Raw genomic sequence first — 24,642 nt, forward strand, 5'->3', positions numbered from 1 at the left:
TTCTGGAAAAGCATTAACTATAGTACCGATTTACTGTTCTTACTTCGGTTATTGTCTTCTTTGTTTACTGTAAAACATAGTTCTGTATGGACAGCGGACATGAATGTAGCGGACGTGAACGTAGTACGGGTCAACCACATTGTTGTGAAACTGTAAACAAGTGCCGGGTTTTGTATTTGAGGTTACGAATCCAATAGTATTTGTCATACTTATACGTATTTGTCCATGTATCTGTCATAATTATAAGTATAAATACAGTCATGAGATTATGTTTACCCACAAACAATAATATTTATTTCGAAATCTACGCATTTTTGAAAATAAGTAAATACGCGCACTGCAAGTTATAGGGTTAAAGTATCATATCAACGTAAACATTTGGTAGTTATATGTTAACTTGATTAAAATAGGAGGGCTGTTTAGATAGCCTCTATGTGACAGTTACAAGTGAAGTGTTATCCTCTGGGTGTAGAGGCACGAGGCACGATGACACTGTGGTTAGATGCAAGATTACATATACGTAGTCCTGGGTTGGATGTGGCCCATTCGTACTCCTTATCCAAACCTTTACTCAAGTCAATAGATCACTCACTCAGTTTAGTTTTACTGTCGACGCTGTGTAGGATTTATTACAGTGTCTAATGTAATCTGATAAGCAAACATCCATATGCAGGATTACATATACGTAGTCCTGGGTTGGATGTGGCCCATTCGTACTCCTTATCCAAACCTTTACTCAAGTCAATAGATCACTCACTCAGTTTAGTTTTACTGTCGACGCTGTGTAGGATTTATTACAGTGTCTAATGTAATCTGATAAGCAAACATCCATATGCAGGATTACATATACGTAGTCCTGGGTTGGATGTGGCCCATTCGTACTCCTTATCCAAACCTTTACTCAAGTCAATAGATCACTCACTCAGTTTAGTTTTACTGTCGACGCTGTGTAGGATTTATTACAGTGTCTAATGTAATCTGATAAGCAAACATCCATATGCAGGATTACATATACGTAGTCCTGGGTTGGATGTGGCCCATTCGTACTCCTTATCCAAACCTTTACTCAAGTCAATAGATCACTCACTCAGTTTAGTTTTACTGTCGACGCTGTGTAGGATTTATTACAGTGTCTAATGTAATCTGATAAGCAAACATCCATATGCAGGATTACATATACGTAGTCCTGGGTTGGATGTGGCCCATTCGTACTCCTTATCCAAAACCTTTACTCAAGTCAATAGATCACTCACTCAGTTTAGTTTTACTGTCGACGCTGTGTAGGATTTATTACAGTGTCTAATGTAATCTGATAAGCAAACATCCATATGCAAGATTACATATACGTAGTCCTGGGTTGGATGTGGCCCATTCGTACTCCTTATCCAAACCTTTACTCAAGTCAATAGATCACTCACTCAGTTTAGTTTTACTGTCGACGCTGTGTAGGATTTATTACAGTGTCTAATGTAATCTGATAAGCAAACATCCATATACAAGATTGGCCTGATACAAAGTCCAGTTTTCTGTGTTATAGAAGAGGAGAACATTTTCAGTCGAGTAGATATAGGTAAGTGAAATAATGAGTCTATTTCTTATAAAATCAATAAGAGCTCCATATACAAACTTGGAACATAACTAGCCATGATACACATTTGTGCGGCTAGTATAATCGATCATAAAAAATACTACTTATACTAAAGTTTCCAGTCTACTTAATGATAAATAAAAATAAACAGCTTTGCAGTGTTTGGTTTGACATTTAAAATAATAGCAATACCATTACTAACTAGTAATATAGTTCAACAATACACAAAAGCAAATAAAATTGAAACAAAATAACACAAGTTAAAGATTAAATTAATAAAACTGTAGTACTAATGTTTAATAATAACATGCATAGTACAATAACACTACAGTCTAAGCCAGGGGTAATTTACATCTCCAAATGTTTTGTGGGAGAAAGTTTGTGCCAGTTGTAACAGATCAGTTTAATGCAGTCTAAATAACGAAGAATTAGCGGCAAATCCACAGGCGGATACAGTCAAATCAATTGTAGTAATATTTTCTTGTTGCTTATTGTTATGCTGAATCACGTGTGAAGGTTAAAATAAATTATAGAGAACAGATAAATTAACTTTATATTAGAATAAATTCAAATTATTAAATTGAAACAGTTACGAAAGAAAATCATATTTTATAAACAGTATTAACAAGATATTAAAATTTAAGCATAGTAGTTTGGGTCCGAAACTAAAAGTGCAGGAGTCATTTCCGTCGATCCCGATTCTCCTCCAACTTTGTTCTCTTTCTTTCCTTGTTGTTTAAACCAGTAACATCTATGATTATACAGGAATGGTTTGATAAGTTTTAAGCTTTATTCCTCAGTGATATAAAAGTGAATCAATGTACAGTTATTCAAATGCATAGTAAAAAATGTTTATTGTGAATGTAATTTTTAAAAAAATCTGATGAACTCAGAAACCACGAGTTTGGTATTCAGTTCTACAAATAAATTTATTGCAAAGTGAAATGACTCTTGATATTCTAATGGTATGTCAAGTGGTGAGTATATAATAGGCGAATGAATAATTTGATGTTAACATTTGAGACCTTCAAACATTATGTATCGGGAGCGAATACAGATTAATAACATAGAATTTAAGACACAGTGACATACTATAAACTCATTTATACAGGTGACACTGATTAAATTTAATTAAATGTGACACTGACAATGTGTGGCAATGTTTAGCTTCAGTTCACCTTTCTTTTATGGCAGTGTCTGGTATCTGACGCTGTCTCAGACCAGGGCCTACTATCAAGGGCTGCACCATTTTGCCTGCCGGCGTGACCCCCTGGTCACGTGACCGCGTACGTCACGAACCTGACGTCTGCCGCGTCTACCCGCTTGCAACTATGGGAGCGTTACGGTTTACACGCTATTACACATCAGTAGAATAATATAATTAAGGACATCCTTATATTTCTTAAACTGTGTGATCTGCTGAAACTAGCAGTATAAATATATTTCTGCTTATATCGATTTGAAAATTGTACAACCACAAAAAGGCGTGTTTGAACTCCGAAATGCAATACATTGAAAGTTTATAAGCCTTACTTTTTTGGTTAAAAACAAACTTTTAGCGGCAAAGTTATAGTAAATTAGTTTATCTATAAGTTTCATTGGAAGAATTGGAATAAAATATTATAAATATTCCCTTAGGCTTTTTATACAAATGAATAATAGAATAATTTTAGAAAGAAATAATATCCGTCAAATCTACTTTTTTTTAATTTGCACACATCTTATTGGTTAATAACTATTTAAATAATTTTATGGATATGTTTGAAAATATTTTGTGACTTAACTTAGGCAATGTAAATGTCTAGTAGAACCAATGACGAAAAGATTGCAAGTCCAAATAAAATTTAGTTCGTTCATTTTACAGCATTATTTGTTTTTACTGTTTTGTTTAAGACGTCAATACCTAAAACTACAATTATGCATGTTAATAGATTGATACCACTTAATAGTTACAGCACTCATTTATCTAGTTCAACACTGTTCTTCAGTCTTTTTTTTATTGAATCCACTTCTTAGCTTTTTTAAGCTGTTTCCTCTTGCATTCTAAGTTACTATTAACGTTCCTTAATCTAATAAAAGTTCTCACTCTGGCATATACGTGTATGGCTTGCTTGCAAACATTAGTTTTGTCCTCAGGGTCTTGACAGTTTTTGCATGCCTTCTTAAGGTTTTAGAATGCATTTTCCTTTTTTTCGCAATAGATTTATACAATATATCATGCTCTCTTCTCAGATTAGTTATTTTTTGTTCTAAAACATCAATGGAAGATTTCAGATTGTTGTTTTCTTCTAACAGATTCTCGCATTTTTCGCAAACAGAACTCGGTTGTACGAGGTTACTTTCGTCTAATCGGTCTGTATTTAGCGGCTCAATTCGAGGTTTTTTTGGACTTAAACTGTCTAATCGTTCAATTGCGTTTTTACGAACACGTCGTTTTTCTATCCGTTCATTGCGTACATCGTCATCGTCATTACTGATAGTGGGAAGTTTTATTGACGGAACAACAAAGTGCTTTAATAACAATTTCTGAGCCCTAATAAGCGATTTGTCATGTCATCAATGTAGTCAGATGGTGCAAAATGATCACTACACACATAGGCATACTTACAATTTACCGCGTCTCCTCTTTTACACTTTGATAACCAATTTTTACAAGTCTCACTGTCTTTTGGAAACTTATAGTACACTACTCACTGTTCACTTCCTTTAGTCTTTTTAGAGTTATTTGGAGAAGTAGCCACAGCACAACAACTCATTTCGACACTGCATAAATAGACTAAATCCACATCAAATCACTGAGGATCAACCTCAATTAAATCACTTCGGCATGTGCAGCAGCGTGTAAACGACAGTGCGCCAATGTAACACATGTTCAACGCCAACACGACGTGTTTTTTTTCGACTGCTTAACTCACTGCCTACATTTGACTTGTCCATTCAAAAATTTTGAAGAACGTAATAAGAAAAAGAGTAATACCTGGATTACTCAGGGTATACTCGATTCCAAGAGAAAGACTAAAATTTTATCATTCAATATATGTTAAATCTGAAAATGAGGATTTCAAACGCTTTTTTTTCGAAATCTCAAAAAGGATTACCGCAAAGCCATAAGAAACGCCAAGGCACGAGACGTTGAAAACCAACTAAAACAATCCGATAATCTTTCAAAAAGCGCCTGGAATATAATTAACCTAAACACAAAACAACAAAACACTTCAAAAATTTTCAATTCCGAAACTTAAAATTAATAATAAAATTATTGATGATTCATTAATAGTGGCAATTGCGTTTAATGATTTCTTTTCAACTGTTGCTGGAACAGACAGTTCTTTGAATCAGAATGTACCCTGCGGAGGGTTATTGACTAGATCGGCCTCGTCCATGTTCCTTCGTCCTGTGAGTGAGTGTGGAGGTGGCCCGTATCATGCAGAATCTCAAACCTAAGAGGTCTTGTGACATTAATGGAATGTCTGTGTGGTTAATCAAAAAAGTGCTTTAAGCATATTTTGACACCACTCACAAAATTAATCAATCTCTCGTTTGCACAGGGTGTCTTTCCGTCCGTACTGAAGATATCCACTGTGATTCCAGTTTACAAAAAAGATGATCCTTGCTCCTCTAGCAACTATCGTCCAATTTCTAATCCTCCCAGTTCTTAGCAAAGTTTTTTGAAAAGCTTTCCTCAATCAGCTTGAAAAATTCCATGACCGCTTCGAAATTCTCTGTCCTGAACAGTTCGGGTTTAGGAAAGACAAATCGACCATCGATGCCGTAACTGAACTTATTCATAATGTTGTCGATGGCCTGGAGAAAAGAGAACTGTTTATGAGCATATTTCTCGACCTCCTCTCAAAGCCTTTGACTGTGTGCATCATGCGACACTGCTGCACCAGTTATGGACTAGTGGTATTAGGGGTTTGCCGTACGATTGGCTCTCGTCGTATCTTAAAGATAGAGAACAATGCGTACGGATTGCGAATGCTCTGTCTAATAGGATCAAAATGCCCTATGGTGTCCCTCAGGGATCAATATTAGGGCCAGTTCTCTTCCTTATTTATGTCAACAAGTTGAATACATCAATCCAGAATGGAAAGGTGATTTCAATATGCTGATGACACGACTCTCTGTATTAAATCGAAATATAAAACTGATCTTGAAGTGAAATCATTTAACGATTTAAATTCATGCATCGAACATTTCTCAAGACTCAATCTGAAAACAAACAGCTCAAAATCAAACTCAATAAATTTTTGCCCTTCGGCATCGACAAGAACAGGAAGTATCGTCCGCAGTAATGATGGACGATGTTCTCTTGGAAGAGGCCCGAATCCGTTAAGTTCCTTGGAATGTACCTTGATCGAGGACTGACATGGGGACTTTCACATTGACAGCATCTGCTCCAAGGTTGCTTCTTGGCATTTATGTTTTGCGTAACCCTTGCAAAATTCTGTTCTATTGATGTATTAAAAACTGCCTACTTTGGCCTGATACATCCATATTTGTCTTACGGCTTAAGATTGTGGGGCAGCTGTTCTAAATACAAATTCGAAAGAGTATTTAGAGCTCAAAAGAAAGCTATCAGAATTATTTACAAATTGAATTTCAGAGAGTCGTGCAAAGATGCCTTCAGAGAGCTTGGATTGTTTAACTTTACCCTGTCTCTATATTCTCGACGTCGTTCTATACTGTCGACTTAAATGCGAGTTGATCCAAGGCAGTGACGTCCACCAATACGAGACAAGAGGCAGGGACAACTTTCGGATTGTTCAACCATAGAACAAGTGCATTTGAACACTTGCCGTCCCAAGTTGGTGTGAAACTGATAAACAAGCTGCCTGAGGGAATAAAACATCTCATTGATTCTAAACTATTCAAATCTCAATTAAAACACCTCCTGGTGTCAAAGGCGTTTTTACTCCGTTGAAGAGTTCATGTTGAGTTGCTGGGATTAAAATTATTGAAAAACTATTGAAAACACGAATAAAAATAAACCCCAGTTCTGTTATACAATTAAATAGCAATAACTGCAATGGAACTGTATATTATTATGAATGTACTTGACGCATGCATGCAATGTAATAATTGTTTGACGCAATAAAGGTTATTATTATTATTATTATAACACGGCCAGTCCCTGCAAGTTGCAACGCGGTGCAGGCGCGGTGGCGGTATCTGGCCTGACCAGGCCAGTCACGGCACCCCCCTCCCACCACTCCGCCTGCCGTGGCGGCACCGCGCTGAGATCAAAGAAATGGCTCAGCCCTTGTTACTAGGCCCTGGTCTCAGACTGGGTCTGAATCATCACTGGAGCTAAATTCAAAATTCAATTGAATCAACCCTACCTACCATATCTATGTTATGTGTAGAAAACTGGTACTAGTTTAACTGAGCAATTCCTGCATATTTAAAGATAAAATATCTCATATTATGTATTGACAATCTTTTAGATCAAGGTTACGATAGTGAAAATAACACAAAAAGAAACAAATCTGGAGTACAAAAGAGTATCATAGAGATTAACCAAAGAGCAGTTTTTTGTGCTTATAATTCCAATTCATTGAATTGTATTGTTATTGATAATGCATAGTGCTGTTTGGGGACTTTATTATTCTTTAGTTTTGTTCAAGAAAGTTATGTCGGAAACAGTTGAGTTGAGTTGATTGATAGTGGGGGTTGTAAAAGAGGATTTTGCCTAATGTTTAATAATTTTCAACAACAAGTTACTTCTTGTCACTTTTTTCTACAATTACTACTTTTTAAAAATATTTTAGTTTTAATTAAACTGGTTGCCATATTGAAATTTAATTTTCAAATTCAAACACACGCTTTTAATTGATCGATTCTATCCATATAAAGAAGTTACTAAAGTTTCTTCATTACTTTTTACAATATGATTTTTTACATAAAAACATAAACAGACAGATGGTTGGATTTAGTTTTTGGCTTCTTTTGGTCCATGGACCAAATATCCAAAATGATGTTTAGAGAGTTTTGTTACATCCTGTGTACTTTATAAAGTTATATTCCATAAGTATTTTTTTTATTTTACTATGCAACCATGGAAAAGTATTATCTTGTTACCTTGTTTTAGTATTTCATAATTGTTTAATTAGTATATCATTACTATTATGTCTATAATAACTGACTTTGAATAATTATAATTAATTTGTAAACAACTGATTTGAAATTTATCATACTTAAAACAATTAGTGTAATGTACCGTTTTCACTTTTGTATTTTCAGATTGTCATTTTTTTATATTTATATTTCATACTTTTAAACTAGTATAAATTTACTAATATGCTAACTACAATAATTGTAACTGTTGTAATTATAATTACGTAATAAAAAGACTGAACTTTAGTTTATTCCAATTACTTATTGTACATGGATTCAATAAAAAAAAATACTTAAGAAAACTTAAAAAATTACTTGGATAAATTTCAATACTAAAATATTTTTTAACTAAGACTTACAGAGATACTATTTGATTTCTTTACATTGTACGAAAGGTTAAATAAAGGTAAAATAATTGATAAAACTCCAACAACAGCATAGACAAAGCTAAACAAGTATTACAACACTTCCTGTGTGCTCCTCTTTTCTGGTTCAATCAAAGTAACCGTGAATCTAATCTGGTGGTAAGGGTTTGATATGTTTTTGTAATTGAAGGACTATAGATAGATAGAATTATCAAATAATTGTAGTTTTGTAATAACATATTGATTGCAGTTCGTATTATTTCCTGTAATTAGATGCATGTACAATTTGTTAATTGTAATGACTTTGTAATGACCAGTGTTTATTGAAAATGTTTAAAAAGGAAGTGGTATAGAACAAAATGAAAAGAATTAGAAGCCACAACAATGAAAAATCATGAAATGTATGACAGTATGCAGAACGATAGCAGTGATAACAACATTGGCCATAACCTAAAAACGATATTGAAGGGCTGTGAAAAGTTGAGTAAATAATGCTAATATATATATATATATATATATATATTTTTTTTTTTTTTTTTTTTTTTTTTTTTTTTTTTTTGAAGGGCGCTTTCAATGTGTTGAATATCAAATTTGTAGTTATACTAATAATGTTCGTAATAATACACTTATAATATATTTATTTTATGACATGTTTTATATATAGATAGACAGTTACTGTACAGTGCGGACCATGGTGCTCAGCATGTAGGAGAAGTAGTGCAAAAGAGATAGTGAGTATCACCTTCCATAATTCAATTATGTGCAGTATGTTCAAAATATAACTTTCATATTCAGTTGTCTTACTTTAATCACAATAGAATGTAAACAATGCAAAAATCATCAAAACACGTTTTAAATGAAAAAAACTTATGATTTTGTTTTGTACAAGATGTTGCTTTCATAAAATGACTACTAATGTATTAATGCGCATGCACAAGCTAGGTGCTATTATTATAATCTGTTACCTGTATTGCATTGATGGGCACCAAGAGCGGTGTACTGATGTTGGAACATTTTCCTACAAAGGCCTCAAACTCTTTAGTGATATCAAAGTTGATCAGCTCCAGATGGTTCAGAGATGGTAACTTGCTGATGGTCTGCATGATGGCATTTGTGGGGCAGTCCAGTTTTCCCTGCAAAGTACATTCAATTTAAAAATCTAAGCATATAACTTGTTTAAATTAGTTTTGTTGGCAAAAATCTTGTTTTCCATCTTAAGTATTGGTCATTCGTTAAAAATAATTCAAACTCTTAAAAAACATTTCACAAGAAATTTTGTAACATTTCATAATTAAATTACACTTTTGCCTAACGGTCAGGATTACTAGTCAAGGGGTTAATACCAACATCTAGTAATACCTCTCCTTTGCGTAAGTAACAAAGCTGGTTTGAATAAATAGCTTAGGAAACTGCTATTGCATACCTTCTCGAGGCGAAGCCGTGTGAGCTTAGTGAGTTGCGAGAAGCCCTGTATCACATGTGTCTCTGCCACATTGATCATTTCCCCCAGCTCTAGAGACTCCAGCTGAGTCATCTTCCCTACCACCTCCAGTACCTCCACCATGTTCTTCACCGTTATCAGTGACTGCAACACAATCAATTCATTTCTTGTGTATTTGTGAGCAAAATAACTTGAAATTATACAAAATATAATATTAACTACCAGTTACGTTATATTAACTACTTACCAGGATCAAGGCGTTAGTTGGAGGGTATTGATCCATTCCCACTGAGAGGCTCTTCCATTAAGTTAAAGTACCTGGACGTGATCCTTGATAGGGTCCTAAACTGGGACCCCATCTCGAGGTTATCGCTAGAGGGAAATGGTCATTAATGCAATGCAGACGTGTGATAGATGGCTCTTGGGGACTTAAGCCGAGGCTTTTGTGTTGGCTTTATGTCTCCGTTGTCACACCTGCACTAATGTTTGGGGCTGGTGTCTGGTGGCCAAAAACGTTGGCCAAGATGGCGGTACCTGGTCTGACTGGCATCCAAAGGATGGCTTGCCTTGCTATCACTGGGGCTTTTCCTAGTGCGCCGCGTGCAGCTCTAGACTGATGCCTCAACCCCGCCTGCCCCCCTGGATATTGTCATTTGGGATACGGCCAGGAGGAGTGCCTACTGTCTTCAGCAGGTTGGCGTTGAGTTGCAGCTGTGGGCACTGCAGAATCAGCATCCTGATTCAAGGGAATGCTCTATACATGATCTCTGATCAGATGTCACAAAAATTTTCCTTCGACAAACCCTTTAGGATTGTTATACCTCCTAGGTACGTTTGGTCGGTGGGAAGGAAAGCTTTCCACCAGTAGAGCTTGAATGGTTTACAGACGGCTCTAAAACAAAAAGTAGCACTGGCACTGGAGTTGTGAAGGTGAGACCATGTATGGGAGCTGATGGTCCCTATGGGTCTGTATCCCACAGTCTTTCAGGCAGAAGTAGTAGCCATTATGAAGTGTGCTCGTGAGAATCTTCTTCTACAGTATAGGAGTAAGACAATCAACATTTTCATACATAGTCAGGCAGCACTAATGGCACTGGACGGTAATGTGCTCAATTCCAAACCTGTCTGTGTTTACTATTAAGTCATTTCTTCCTTTACCAGAATCAACAATGTGACTGTTTGTTGGGTTCCTGTTCATGAAAGGATCCCTGGGTGGGAATGAGCAGAATGGTTCTACAGTCACCTTCCTCTAGGGTGGCGCCTGACCTTCTTTCACTAAATAGATCAATGTCTTCTCGGGTTATGGGTCTGTTTACGGGACAAAGTCCTGAAGCTGAGAAAGCATCTTCACAGGGTATTCATCCTTCAGGAGGATCCGCTCTGTAAAATGTGTGATAAACAGGAGGAAACTGCTGAAAACCTGCACTTTGATTGTCCTGCAATAGCAAGGGAGAGGTATGCCGTCTTTGTTAATTTGGACAGGGATGGTGAAATTCTCCAGGAGGACCTGATAGGTTGTTTTTGGCGGTTTATGGAACTGCTGAAACCGTAGACTGGTAGACCTCATGGTGTGCTTCCAGAGTGCACAAAAGGCCCTTGAGGCTAAAGTGCATGACAATGGGCTGCCCCATATATGAAGAAGAAATATTGTATTATTTTTACGACAATATAGGAGGGAACAAACTTTTCAAGCTCATTATTAAGATATTCTTAAAAAAAAATGTGGTAGGGACACTTCATTGTGTTTTCAGAATTTGAGCTATAAAGCCTAAAATTCAAAATTGTTTAAATGCAATGGATACTAAATAGTACATACAATGAAAGATATTCTTAAAATAAATATTTTTGTATTTAAAGATTTTGTTTATACCTAAAAGTTCAATAATGGCAACCTAAAAATATAAGATCTCATATGCTGCACTAAGAGGAAGGTGAACTTAAGCTAAACTCAACATTCACAGAATTAACAAAATCAACATTATTTCAACTTCGCAATGTTGATTTTTGTTTTGTTACAAAACTCATGGATAAAAATTATTTAGTTTTGACAAGTCCAAACATTAGTTAGCTTGTCCCTCGCCATAACTACAGGGGACTGTCCGAACAGTTTCGCTACGAAAACAGCAGTGCTCTGTTATTTTACTTGTAATGTGCTACAATCTTGCCACAAATATCGGAAACTTTTCAAACATGTTCTAAAATAAGTATATTTACTTTCTGTTACCTCAGTTCGGCCTGCAAATGTGGAACTACTTTGTGGATAGTGTCAGTGAAACACATAAATACTGACTCTTAAAATGAGTGTCCTTTCTAAGTGATTGTGTATTTCTCCTTACAATTATTCACACAATATTTGAATTATTATGTGTGTTTAGGCTGTAATTTTTGAATTATATATATTCAAGAACTTTAAATATGAAATAGTTTCTTGTAAGATCTTTCATGATATGTGTACAATTCACTTTACAATTGTTATTTTTAATTTAGTGTTTTTTGGCATTTTAGTATTTTTTAAGTTTGAGTATATTTAAAATCCTATTAAGCCTCTACCACATATTCCCTGAAAAAATACCTCAGTAATTATAAGTTTGGAAAAAATTGGTACCTTTTATTATTATAGAAAGAAGAACACAATACTTAATTTAAAAGCCCTTTTAAGAAATTTGGCACACTCTGCAAATAGAGTTTAAGATAATTCACTTTTATTTACACGAAATTGGTATAATGAGACTTTGACATCTCAAAACACCGGATAAAAATTTATTTATTTCCTCCAAGCGTGCAATTAGCTTTAAAAAGTTCATGTTAATTTGCTTCGTATATGAAATAAAATTTCTAAAGTTATTATAGAAAGAAAAAAATTTAAACTGGTTTTTTAAACAATTTTTACAGATATTACTCATGTAAATATGTATAGAAAAACAATACAAATTTACCATCACAGATTCGATTTCGAATGCATTCAAAAACAGAAAAAAATCTAAATAAAACAAAATTGATATTCTAATTAAAAAATAAAACAAAATTGATATTCTAATTAAAGTTATCTTTCGGTTGCTGTAAACAATGTTCTGATGTAACATATAACGTGCAATTCAACAAATGAACAGAGTTTGTGTGCAGACCTCCAATTGCACTATCATCCTCCACACACAGAAAAAGCCGTCGAACGTGCCAACGTGCAGAACAAAATGGTATTTGGTTGTAATGACAACCAGTTTCGGATAGATAAGATAGCCCTGGTCATCTCTCATCCAGTCAGGTGTTAGAGCAGAACCCTTGTGAAACTTTTTTAGAAATAGTCAGCAGTCGTGTAATATCAGCGTAAGCACTCTGACTAGTAAGTCCACAAACTCTGTTAATAATTTAAATATTTTTCATTGCATAGACTTATAAATTATGTAAAAATTGATGATTTTAATGATTTCTTTGAAAATTTAATTCATATTATTTGCCTCTCTGAACACTGGAAGTCGGCACACAATAATTTCTACTTACAAAACATTCAAAATTTTATCTTAATCACACGATCTTTTAGACATGTGTCAAGGGAGAAAGTTTCTGTGCTTGCTCATAAAAATTTAGAAGCTAAGCCAAGATCTGATATAGCCAAGTTTAGTAGAGTTATTTAAATGCTGTGGTGTCGAACTACTTTAACAAGGATGGCATTAAGTTCTTTTTCAATCAGTTTTGTATTTTAATGGAATTTTGTAGACAAAAGGATCCTAAAGCCAAATTTCTTGTTGCAGGTGAGTTTAACTTTAACACGCTCAAACAAAGTAATTACAAAGCTGATTAGTTTAACACACTAAATTCATATAATTTATTTTTAAACTTTAATAAACCAACTAGAGTAACAAAAGATTCTAGTACCGGTATTGCCAACATTCTAACCAGCTTCGATCCACATCCATGTAAAGCATTCAGTCTCGATACAGGTTTTTCTGATCTCTGCTTCTAGTTTTTATAAATTATAAAACAACCCAAACATGCAAGACAACATATAACTTTATATCCATGAAAAGGAATTAGTCCAAAGAAAACATTATATAATTTAAATCACATTTTTCAAATGAAGACTGGCCGTCTATGATATTCAAAATAATGATTCCAACAAGATATATCAGATATTCTTACAAATTTAAACATCATATTGATCATGCTTTCAACTTTTCCTCCATAAAGAAATCTGAGCCATCAGTTGACAAAGGGGTCGCAGCTGGTTTGCGAGTGTCAGCGACTAGGAAGAGGGAACATGCAATGTAAAACCTCTAGCGATCCTATTTTCAAAGCTTATGTTGCAAATTATAAGCCTATTTATAAAAAGTGTGTTAGTACTGTAAAAATTAACTACAATATTTGTAACAAATCAGAAACTCAGAAAATAAAAGTAAAACTGCTTGGAATATTGTAAAACAAGAAACAGTGTCTTTTTAAAACACACTTCTATTACTGAAATGCAAATAAATAATAAATTACACTGTAATCAAAATAAAAATGCTGATACATTTAAATCATTTGTCTTGGATGTATCCAAAAAACTTAAGCTGTCCCCTATTTTCTAGAATCTTCTTTTTTTCTTCAAAAACAGAATAAGCGCCTAGTAACCTACTGACAACTTTTGAACCTGTGACTGACCTAAATGTTTTTAAGTCAATAATGCATCTAACACAAACAAAATTTTCAGATTAGGATCAAATACAAGTGTTTCTCCTCAGGGAATGTGCCAGCTTCCTAACGAAGCCCTTGGTTTATTTAATTAACTCCTCCCTCAAAACTGGTGTTTTTCATGATGCTCTTAAATACCAACTTTAAAAAGGTGATCCAACCCAACTTGACAACTATCATCCAATTGTTCTTCTTTCTGCATTATCTGAAGTGTTGGAATCTGTAGTTCTCAACAAACTCTCTAGTCATCTTGAGGAGAATGAATGTTTTCATCCATTGCAATTTGGGTTTCAAAAGGGAAGATGATTCTTAATGCTTATAATGAGATGGTCTCTAGAGTAGCGAGTGCTTTTGATTGTTCACAGTTTACTGTTGCTGTGTTCTGTGATCCTTCAAAGATGCTCGAATTGTTCAACATAAAATATTGTTAAAAAGTCACATTTTTGCAATGTCCGAGATGGTGCAGTGGGCTGGCTAGAACCATATTTCACTGACCGCAAACAAAATGAGACTCTTGAGAACAGGATTTCTTCTAAGAAACATGAAACGATTAGTTTAGGGGTACGCCAGGGTTCTATCTTGGGACTACTGTTGTTTTTTTATTTACATCAATGATTTGCCAGCAAATATAAAAAAAAACTCTAATAGAACTATATAAGCATATGATACTACTGCTCTCATTTCTCATAAAATTATGACAAAATCACAACGAACAGGATTATTTCTCAGGGTGTCTTACAAATGAATAATTGGTTCAAAGCAAATGGTCTTTCATTCAAATCTGAAAAGTCTCAAACAGTCATTCTTCACCCTAATTATAGCAATAGTTTTAAATCTAACACCTCCTCCCTTGATGCAACATTTAACGTAACAAAAACTACAACTTTTTTAGGAGTTCACATTGATGGAAGTCTCACTTGAAGACAGCATGTTCTATCATTACCAAATAAACTTAGTAAGGCATTTATCTGATTTCTTTTCTGTCTTCAAAAGTAGATACAAAAACACTGTTAACAGTTTACTATGCGTATGTATATTCTTACCGAACATATGGCATCGAATTCTGGGGTGATTCAGTTGAACTAAACAAACTGTTCATAATTAAAAAAATATAATCCTTCAAATAAACTGTATTAAGTATGTTGCATCCTGTAAGCCCAGTTTTAGAGATTTAAAACTACTTACTCTTCCATCAATTTATATATACCAGAAACTCATTATTATCAAGAAAAACACAGCAAATTTTAATTCAATCTCAAATATATATAATTATTCCACCAGGCACAATAGTACTCTTATTTATACTTTACACAAAACACAACAAGCCTTTGAGAAATTACCTGAGATTGGAGGTTTAGAAGAAAAAAGTGAAGGGCTATTTGCTGGAAAAGTGTTTCTACAATGTAAATTAATTCTTGAATGTAAAGCAATAAGTTTTTTATATTTAAACTGTGCATCTTCGTTAAAGTTGTGGATTTTTTTCTGTTTGCTGTCTATTTTTATATTTAATGCTTAGTGTTTAATATTTTATGTTTAAACCTTATTAATATATGTTATTTATGGAAGTTATACTTTATTTAAATTAATGCTTAATGTTCAAAGTTTAACTTATAAATATTATATGTCTTATCTATACAATTTATATAAATTTATTTACAATTTAATTTATGTTAGGTATTTTTAAGAAAATGACATGTCGTCTACCATAAGGTAATTAATTACTTTACATGGTGTTATGTGACAACAAGAAAAAAATTTTAAAAACTAATAAATAAGAGGTGGGTGGGAACAATGAACAGAGCGCATGTGTTGTCTGATGTTTAGTTAACAGTGGAATATGTATTACCACCAGGTTTATGAGGTCTGTGATCAAGGAGGAAAAATCTGTGATAACAAGATTTGTCATCATATGTGTATGGAGTTATTATTGATGCATGCCATAATATGTATCACACAACTCATGTTTACATTTTAAAATATCTCTCATAGTTTTAACATAATCCTTCATAAACTCAAATAATTTATACTTGAAGTACTACTTATAAGTACAAAGAAATTGTTAGAAATATCCATAGATCATAAACTTTAGTATTGGAGTTAATAATAGAGAGTTAATTGAAAGAGAATGAGTAAAATATACATTTTGTATACAAAATCACTCACCAGGTGCTTCAATTTAGTTAGATTCATAAGTACAGACACATTGATTACTGTCATCCCTTCCAGACCTTTGATATTCAATTCTATCAAATTTTGACAATTTCCTAAGTTTGTCATATTAATTTGGCTGTTCCTGAAACAGAAAAAAGCAAAATAAGATTACTATTAAGCCAACACCTGAAGATCAGAAGAATCATATTGGTGTATTACATATAAATTACAATTAATTACTATATAAATACAAATACATCAGCAAGTTATCTGAGTTTCAATACATTGACTGCTGCAGTGTATCCAGCTTCTATTTCGGGTGTCCTTACTCGTTACATGTCAGATACAGCAGTGAAGGTACCTTCCTCATATAGGTGGGACTTTCCACCTATTGAACTGATATGATTAAGTGCAAAAATGATGTAATTTTAAAAGTTTTTGAGACATTTGAAAATTGAAAAGCTGCAAATTTTACTGCTTAAATAAAAAACGAGATGCAGTACTCGATATTGTTACAAATATTAGCAAAGACAACATTGAATGTCAGGTTATTGAGCTGCATTTGTCAGATCATACAGGAGTGCTTGCAAAACTGTGTGGTATATATTTTTAGGCCTGAAAATCCAGTTTGTATATGTACAAATATTAGGGACTTGCAACTGTATTCTATGTCAGATGTAGAAGAAGATAACAAGTATTTTATTCATATTTTGAAAAATTCTTTTAAAAAATACTGCAAAATTAGACAGGTTGAGGTAAAAAATTTTAACAGGCCAAAAATCAAATGGTTTACACCAGAACTGAAAAATATGAAGGAATTTGTAATTTTATTTAATGACAAATACAAAATTCATAGGGGACATTAGATGAAAGTAAACACAAAAAAGCATATTTGGAAGCTTATGAATAAGTATTTTATTATTCCAAAAGAAATTATTAAAACAAAATAGTTTTAGAAAAAATGCTAATGAAAACTTACGGTAATTGTTGATGCTTCTAATAAAGTACAGCCGCTTGGAACATTTTATTAGGAAAATTATGTTTTATATATGTATGTACAGTAAAACTACTGACAGCTTAGATTCAAGATTCTTTATTTTCCTTTAGACATTTTTTATTAATGCAATTGACATTATCAAAATACTTAGTGTATATATATATATATATATATATATATATATATATATATATATATATATATACTTATTGACATGGTGTCATATCTTAAAAATAAGAAATAAAGGACAAGTCCATAGCCTATTCTTACCAACAAAACTCAATAAATAATGAAAACTTAACAACGATATTAAAATATACTAACTTACACCATAACAATAATTAAAAACTATATATATATTAAATTTGTAGAAGTGGCAATAGCCTAATTTAATTTCAATAAATATTGAATCGCAAAAAGTACTTGCTCCGCCGGGACAAGTACTTTATATAATTATAATAACAGTGAATAAATAATATAAAACAATAATATAAATAAATAATGTATAAGCAATATAAATAAGTAACAGTGGCCTAAAATTTTTAATCTCTAGTGTCGCAAGATAAGTACTCATAAATTTAATAAAATTATTTATATTTTAGCCAATTAAGTAATTTTTTAATTTACCACGACTAAACTTACCATCCTACTTTAGGTAATTTATTAAATAGTTTAATTTTCATGTATAAATAGCTTTTTCTATTCTTTATTTAAAGTTTGTTATTGATGATGGAAGGTTTGAAAGAATAATAGGATTTTGAACATTTGCCATCGTTATATGTTACAAAAGGTATAACACAACATTACATACTCCTCCTCCCCCACCTGACGAAGAGGATAAATTTTGATCATCGAAATGTTGTGTTATACCTTTTGTGACTTTTTATAGTTTTTTTTTCTAATCTAACACTTTCCATATCCCATTTATCTTTATTTCTAGTATCATAGTTATGAATATCATGTCAGGAATAATACTTTTCAAGATATTTTTTACATTTTAGAAGACATACATATATATATTTACCTGGCATGGTTATAATTTGTAGTTCTTTGAATAGGGGGATAGCAATATACTCTATCAGGAGAAGCTTTTATAATTCTTAATGTTTTTTTGCCACACATATGCTTTAATTGAATTACTAAAATTTCCCCACAGCAAAATTCCATACGTTAAATGGGGGTGGAAAAAGAAAGCGAACATGATAATAGGCTGTTATTAGCATATCCATACTGATGCAGAATTTTAATTTTCAAGTAAATGTGTAACTCATGCCAATGTTTTACAGATTACATGAACATTAATTAGAAATAGATAGATTGGTTCTTTTTGTGATCATTAGTATAAGTTCCAAGTTTCATCATGTTTTATATTTTAAAACAATTAATTTGTGAATGTTTGTATATATGGATGTTGAATCATGCAGATATGACATGCAGAATACAAAAATAATTAAAAAGTGATAAAAAACTAAACTTGAATTTCAATATTTATCAATACTAACTAAACTTGAATTTATCAATATAAATTTTAAATAAATAAATTTAATTAGTAAATATTGTGAAATATATTATTTAGTGTACACATTGAATAATTACTATAAATATTTAGTAACCTATGGTACTGACTTGATAGCTCTAGCCGATATGTACTCCAGCTGTGGACAGACGGCAACAATCTCCTCCAGAAAATCCGAGGAGCAGCGACACAGATCTAACTTCACCAACGTATTTATCTGTCAGCCAGATAAAAGATCACATGTATAATTTATACTTAGTCTTGTCCTCATGAACTAAATACATCAAAACTTACAATAAATTATTATTTCTTTATACAGTAAAACCTCAGTTAACGAAACTCATGTCAAAACCGTAACAGTCCCATGATGAAAACAATCTAAATAGTTTATATACAACATAATACTAAATTACATTAAAAACATAAAACCAATATTTAATACATTTTATTGTTTTGTGAGGCCTTTCGATATCCAAGATATCTTCTTCAGACACATCACAAAACAATAAAATGTATTAAATATTGGTTTTATGTTTTTAATGTAATTTAACAGTGACCAATATAAGCTCCATCTACAGCATTACAACATAATACTAGGTTTACCCTCGGTCTCTGGGCAGAAGTGAATGAAGCAAATGGCTAGGCAAATAACGTGTCCTTGATATAATTCACCCTCCCCTTCCCTTACCACCCCTAGCTGCGTCACAGCCTTCACTCATGCCACTGCTCTTAGTGATGCCAACATTATGTCAGTCACTACAGTAGCTGTTTATATATGTAAGTGTACCAGTAACGTAAGAGTCTAAACACAAAATAGCAAAATCTGCTTTTTCTAAGATTGTGTTTTTCTATTCTAGTGTGTGTGTTTACGTTCTGTACTCTGTAAGATGTTTTGAAGATGTCTTTCAAGCAGAAGCGAGTTGTAATTTTCTTTTATGGATAAACTATCTACTGCCAAGAAGTTTAAAAATGGACTGTCCTGTAAACATTTACATTGGAGTTGGATTTTGTACAGTTTCAAAAAGTGTGAAATATAATCCTAAATTCACTATGCAAGCTGTGAAAAATTCTACTAGAAACAATCGAAACATCAGATTTTGAAAAAGTTTACAATTTGTGATTTAGCTCTGGATGACTTGAAAGGTTTAAAAAGCAATATGTACTCATCAACTGAACTTATGTGGAGAAAAGTTGTCTGCTGATGCGGTGTTTCCAAAACTGAGTTCGCCCAAAGGCTGCAGAAATGACCAGACTTACAATATAAACGAAACAGGCATTAATTTTAAAATGTTGTTTCAGAAATTCCAAGCGTCAGCAATTAAAAGATCCATCCCAAGTCACGAAATGAAAAAAGAACGCATCACAGTTTTTTTTCCAAATGCTTCTGGCCTCCATCGACTGCTACTTGTAATTAAAAAAAAACACCTTGAGTGTTAAAGAATATTGCACCAAATGCTTTGCCTGTTTTTATAAAGCAGGAAAAAGTGCTTTTGAATTAATTATTTTTTATTATGTAGAAAAGTGAAACATATCCTTTTACAAATGGGAATGTTTGTAAAATCAGCAGTGTGAAACCGCCCATAGATTCCATCAATAGAAAGAACTAATCCTCTGGCATTACTCCTAACCTGGTTCATGAACTACTTCTAACCTAGTTGCTAAAACAGTCCTTTAAACAAAACAAAATTAATTTAATTATTTGAAGACAAATAGAAAACATAGGCTACAGGACAAAATCTGTAGAATCTACTTAACTGGAATTCCAAAACTACACATACAGGTTTTAAATTAACAAAGCACTACTTTTATTATGATAACTAGCTGTTACCCACGGCTTCGCACGCCATCTTAGTATTACTTAATAAAAGCACTTATGATGTAAAATGATGGAGTTCTATGAAAATTTTAAAGCGTAAATAGGTAAAAATCACATAGATATTATTTAAGTTCATGGTAAATATTATCAGAGTTTAATTTAATTAATATATCATGTTTTGCACGTGGAAGAGCATTTCTAGTTCAAATTAATTAATTATAAGTTCAATGTCACAGCTGAGCCTGCATTATTATTCTGGTCCATAAAATACAAATACACAGGTCTCGAAAACCTACTTCAGTCAAAAAGCGTCAATTTCTAGCCTTTATCACATATTTCAGGTCTAAGATATTTCCAGTACCATAGTAGAGTTTGCCTTGTCCTGATGAAGAAAAAATATATACTTCGTAGGACAGAGAAGCCTACAGTACTTCGGTTAAAAAGTGCTTACTTCAGATCGTTTAAATTCACTTACTATGTCACATTTCAGCTTGCAATACTTCCTCGATAAAATTCTAGATACGTTCAATTATGCAGTTCTCGGAAATCTACTTTGGTCAAAATCGTCTACTATCGGTTTCTATAATCTATTTTCAGTTTAAAATATTTCCAGGGATATAGTTGTTTGTTTTGTTATCCTGATGATGAAAATATACACAAACGTAGGACCTATTATGGCCAAAGGGAAGCAATACCTATTTCCTATGTACTTTCGGTGTAAGGGGGAAATCCTTATTAAGGATAATCGTTATTAACGTTTTTTTTCCAAAATCCACTGTTAAAATGCCATATCACAATGTCAAGGAAGCCCACCAGTTAAAAAACTTATGTGAAAACATTCATAACTTTGTTCATTAAGGTTGGTTACATAGCAGTGATTAAATAATATTTAAAATGCATTAGATGATTTTAAATTCGTCACTGGCGTGATCTGGAGAAAAATGTTGATATTAACTTTTTAATTACTATCTGCATTGCACTACTGATCAAGCACTGTTTACTTAATATTTGATCAAATTAAAATGTAAACAGATGTTTCAGCTAATTTGTCGACATAAAATTGAAGGTGTGAACAGCTGTTTAGTGCCAGTTTAATTTGGATTATGAAACGTACAAACTACAATTTTTCTAAATTGTAAACTATTACAGGTAACTTTTCTTACATTTTGCTTCATAAAAACCTTCCATGGATTTCAATGAACACTTTAGAAAAAGAATTAACAGAATTGGTCCAGCCGTTCTAAAGGTTTGCGCTTACCAACACATCTTGCGATTCATTTTTATTTATAAGATTTTCATTCGTAATGGCTATTTTCAGGACTATACTGATTTTACAGGATGGCCTGTTAAACCCTATAGAGGTACTGTACCTCAAAAACGTACGAGCCGATATTGATAATACTTTGCATACACATTCAATACATAGCCTACTATATTATATTACTACCCTCATTCTTAGGCCAGACCTATTTATCGATTTTACAAGCTATGTACTGAAAAAAATATGTTTTCTCCGACTTCTACTACTTAAAAATATTTTTTTATTCTTGTTTGTATTAAATAGTTCTTTTAACTTTTAATTTTTATTAAGAAAAAACATTAATTCTCAGTAGCTTTGCATTTTTATAGCTGGATCTACTAAAGGGAAAACCATGTGTTGCCTAAACAGAAGTGTATTGCAAATACTCAATTTTCTCGGAAAAGAAACATTTGCGACCTCATGTGTATAGGACAAAAATGTTTCTATTCATATCCTCTCTGTCAACCATGAAAAAATGCGCACTTTTATCGAAATCACCCTGTATTATATTACAACCATAATTCTTAGGCCGCACCTATTAATGGAGCTATATTGATTTTACAAACGAAATACTGGAAAAAAAAAACATGTCTGAGGATGGTCGTACCTCAAAAACATACCTATTTTATGAGCTATATTGATTTACAGGCTATGCAGTGAGTAGTAATATAATATATAGATTATGTATTGAATGTGTATGGAAAGTTTTATCAAATTCAGCTATTAGATACTCTTAAGTCCCGAAAAAAACTGTGTATGTAATTAAAGATCAAATAAAATTTATAAAAGCACTAAAACAAATATTACTTGACAACTAACTCCCTTTATCCTGGAAACGAGTTTTGAAATACAATGGTAAAGATATTTAACCTTTTAATTGCCACGCTCTAGATATGCCGTGCAACTATAGTTTTGTGAACAAACGTCACGCTCAAGTATACTCGTTTTCATATTAGCTGAAAAATATCAATTGAATTTTGTTTACCTAATTAATATACATTGAAGTAAATCATTTATATACTAACCTTACTAAGCGCTCTGACACAATCACTCCTCCAGGTCTTGCGAACCTCACGATTGTCAGGCATCAAGACGTTCCTCATATCGAGATGTTTAGTATTGACACCCAGCAAACTGGATGCCAACCCATCCCAATCCTGCACTTGAATTTTCTCCAATTTCATAGTATCCCACTGTAACCAGGTCAATATCTTTTGTAATGCAATCTTTTGAATTGTAACTAGAGGGCTGTCCAGAAAATAGTAAGACATTTTGATACAAGAAATTAATAAAGTGAAAAACAATACAATTATTACAACAATTTTAAAGCTACATTTTTAACGTAATCCGCCTTTAAATCGATGCTTATCATAGTGTAACAAAAGTGTTTTTATTCCAAATTTGAAAAACATTTGCTGCTTGAGATCTTTACCACTAATTAAAGTGAATGAGTTTAACTCCCATTCACCTCCCTCTTAGTACAGCATCCGAAATCTGACACTGTCTCAATTTTAACACCTGCAATCTAAAGTCATGTTCGTCTGAAGAGATTGAAACAAAAGTCAGCGATGTAGAAAACCAAAACAAACTCCCTACATCGGTTTGACACTACAGACACCCAGACTACTACAGACCCAGGCACTCTTCCTCAGTCTGTATAGATCTCTTTGTACAACTAATGTTGTTTATCTGTTGTGAAATTATGATTAGAATGGTAGGTCATGTGAATCTACAGGTAACAATGGTTCCGTAGATGTTTTCCTGATCTGAGGAAGAGCAGGGGAGACATTGCAATATGTTTGAGGATGCTGCCCCGTGTAGACGTCCCTGTGTACGAATATGATTAGTGTTTGTTTTTACTGACACCTTGCACATACTACTAAGACACCTGCATGCGACATCAACACTAGCCAATACGTGTGATTCTCTACATTTATTGCTTACAATAATTAGACATGGTTTATCGGAGCTAGATCGTTCGATTGCAAAAATGTCATTTTGATTTTAATGCCTCCTTTAGAGACAAGAAAAGGGCATAAACTGCAACACTCCAACGCTGAAATATCCGTGATGTATTACCGATTATTGCAGTTACTATGGAATGTCAATAATCTTATTTGCAACAAGCATAAAATAATAATAACAGCAACAATAATGATCTCACTATTAACAGAAGATTTTTAGTAGTCTATTTGATAATTCTATTGGGAATAGAAGAACAATAATATACAATTAAGAAATGAAGTCTTTTGAAAGCTAAACAAATTAATAAATGACTTTTTCTAGGTAGTAAAATATTTTATGCATCTGTTAAGATAATAAGAAGTTATACAAGTTTCTTTTTGTATAAACAAGGGTGATTCAAAAAGAATACCACAACTTTAAAAATTTGTATTTAATGGAGGAAACATAATAGAACATTCTGTTATACCTCATTACAAAGAGTATTAAAAAGATTTTTTTCACTCCAAAACAAGTTCAGATATGTTCAATATTACCCTCTCCAGACACTCGAGCAAAAATCCTGATACTCAAACTCTTTCCACACATTCAGTAGCATATCAGGAGTAACAGTTTGGATAGCTGTTGTTATTTCTTGTTTAAAATCATCAATGGTGGCTGGGAGAGGTGGGCAAAACACCATATCCATAACATACTATACGAAAAAAATCGCAGGGTCTAA

General features: G+C 32.9%; 1 protein-coding gene across 1 annotated transcript in view; it reads right to left on the reverse strand.

Annotated features, from left to right (window-relative positions):
* Positions 1–24,642, reverse strand: part of LOC124357694 — a 49,191-nt gene that overhangs the window by 20,783 nt on the left and 3,766 nt on the right. Inside the window, exons 3-7 of the mRNA XM_046809690.1 lie at positions 22,985–23,152; positions 18,954–19,060; positions 16,343–16,472; positions 9,494–9,655; positions 9,036–9,203 (exon numbers count right to left, since the gene is read on the reverse strand). Coding sequence (XP_046665646.1) covers positions 9,036–9,203; positions 9,494–9,655; positions 16,343–16,472; positions 18,954–19,060; positions 22,985–23,152 — 735 coding nt within the window. The remainder of the gene's footprint in view (positions 1–9,035; positions 9,204–9,493; positions 9,656–16,342; positions 16,473–18,953; positions 19,061–22,984; positions 23,153–24,642) is intronic.

The sequence above is a fragment of the Homalodisca vitripennis genome, chromosome 3, assembly GCF_021130785.1.
Source record: "Homalodisca vitripennis isolate AUS2020 chromosome 3, UT_GWSS_2.1, whole genome shotgun sequence".
Classification (NCBI taxonomy): Eukaryota; Metazoa; Arthropoda; class Insecta; order Hemiptera; family Cicadellidae; genus Homalodisca; species Homalodisca vitripennis.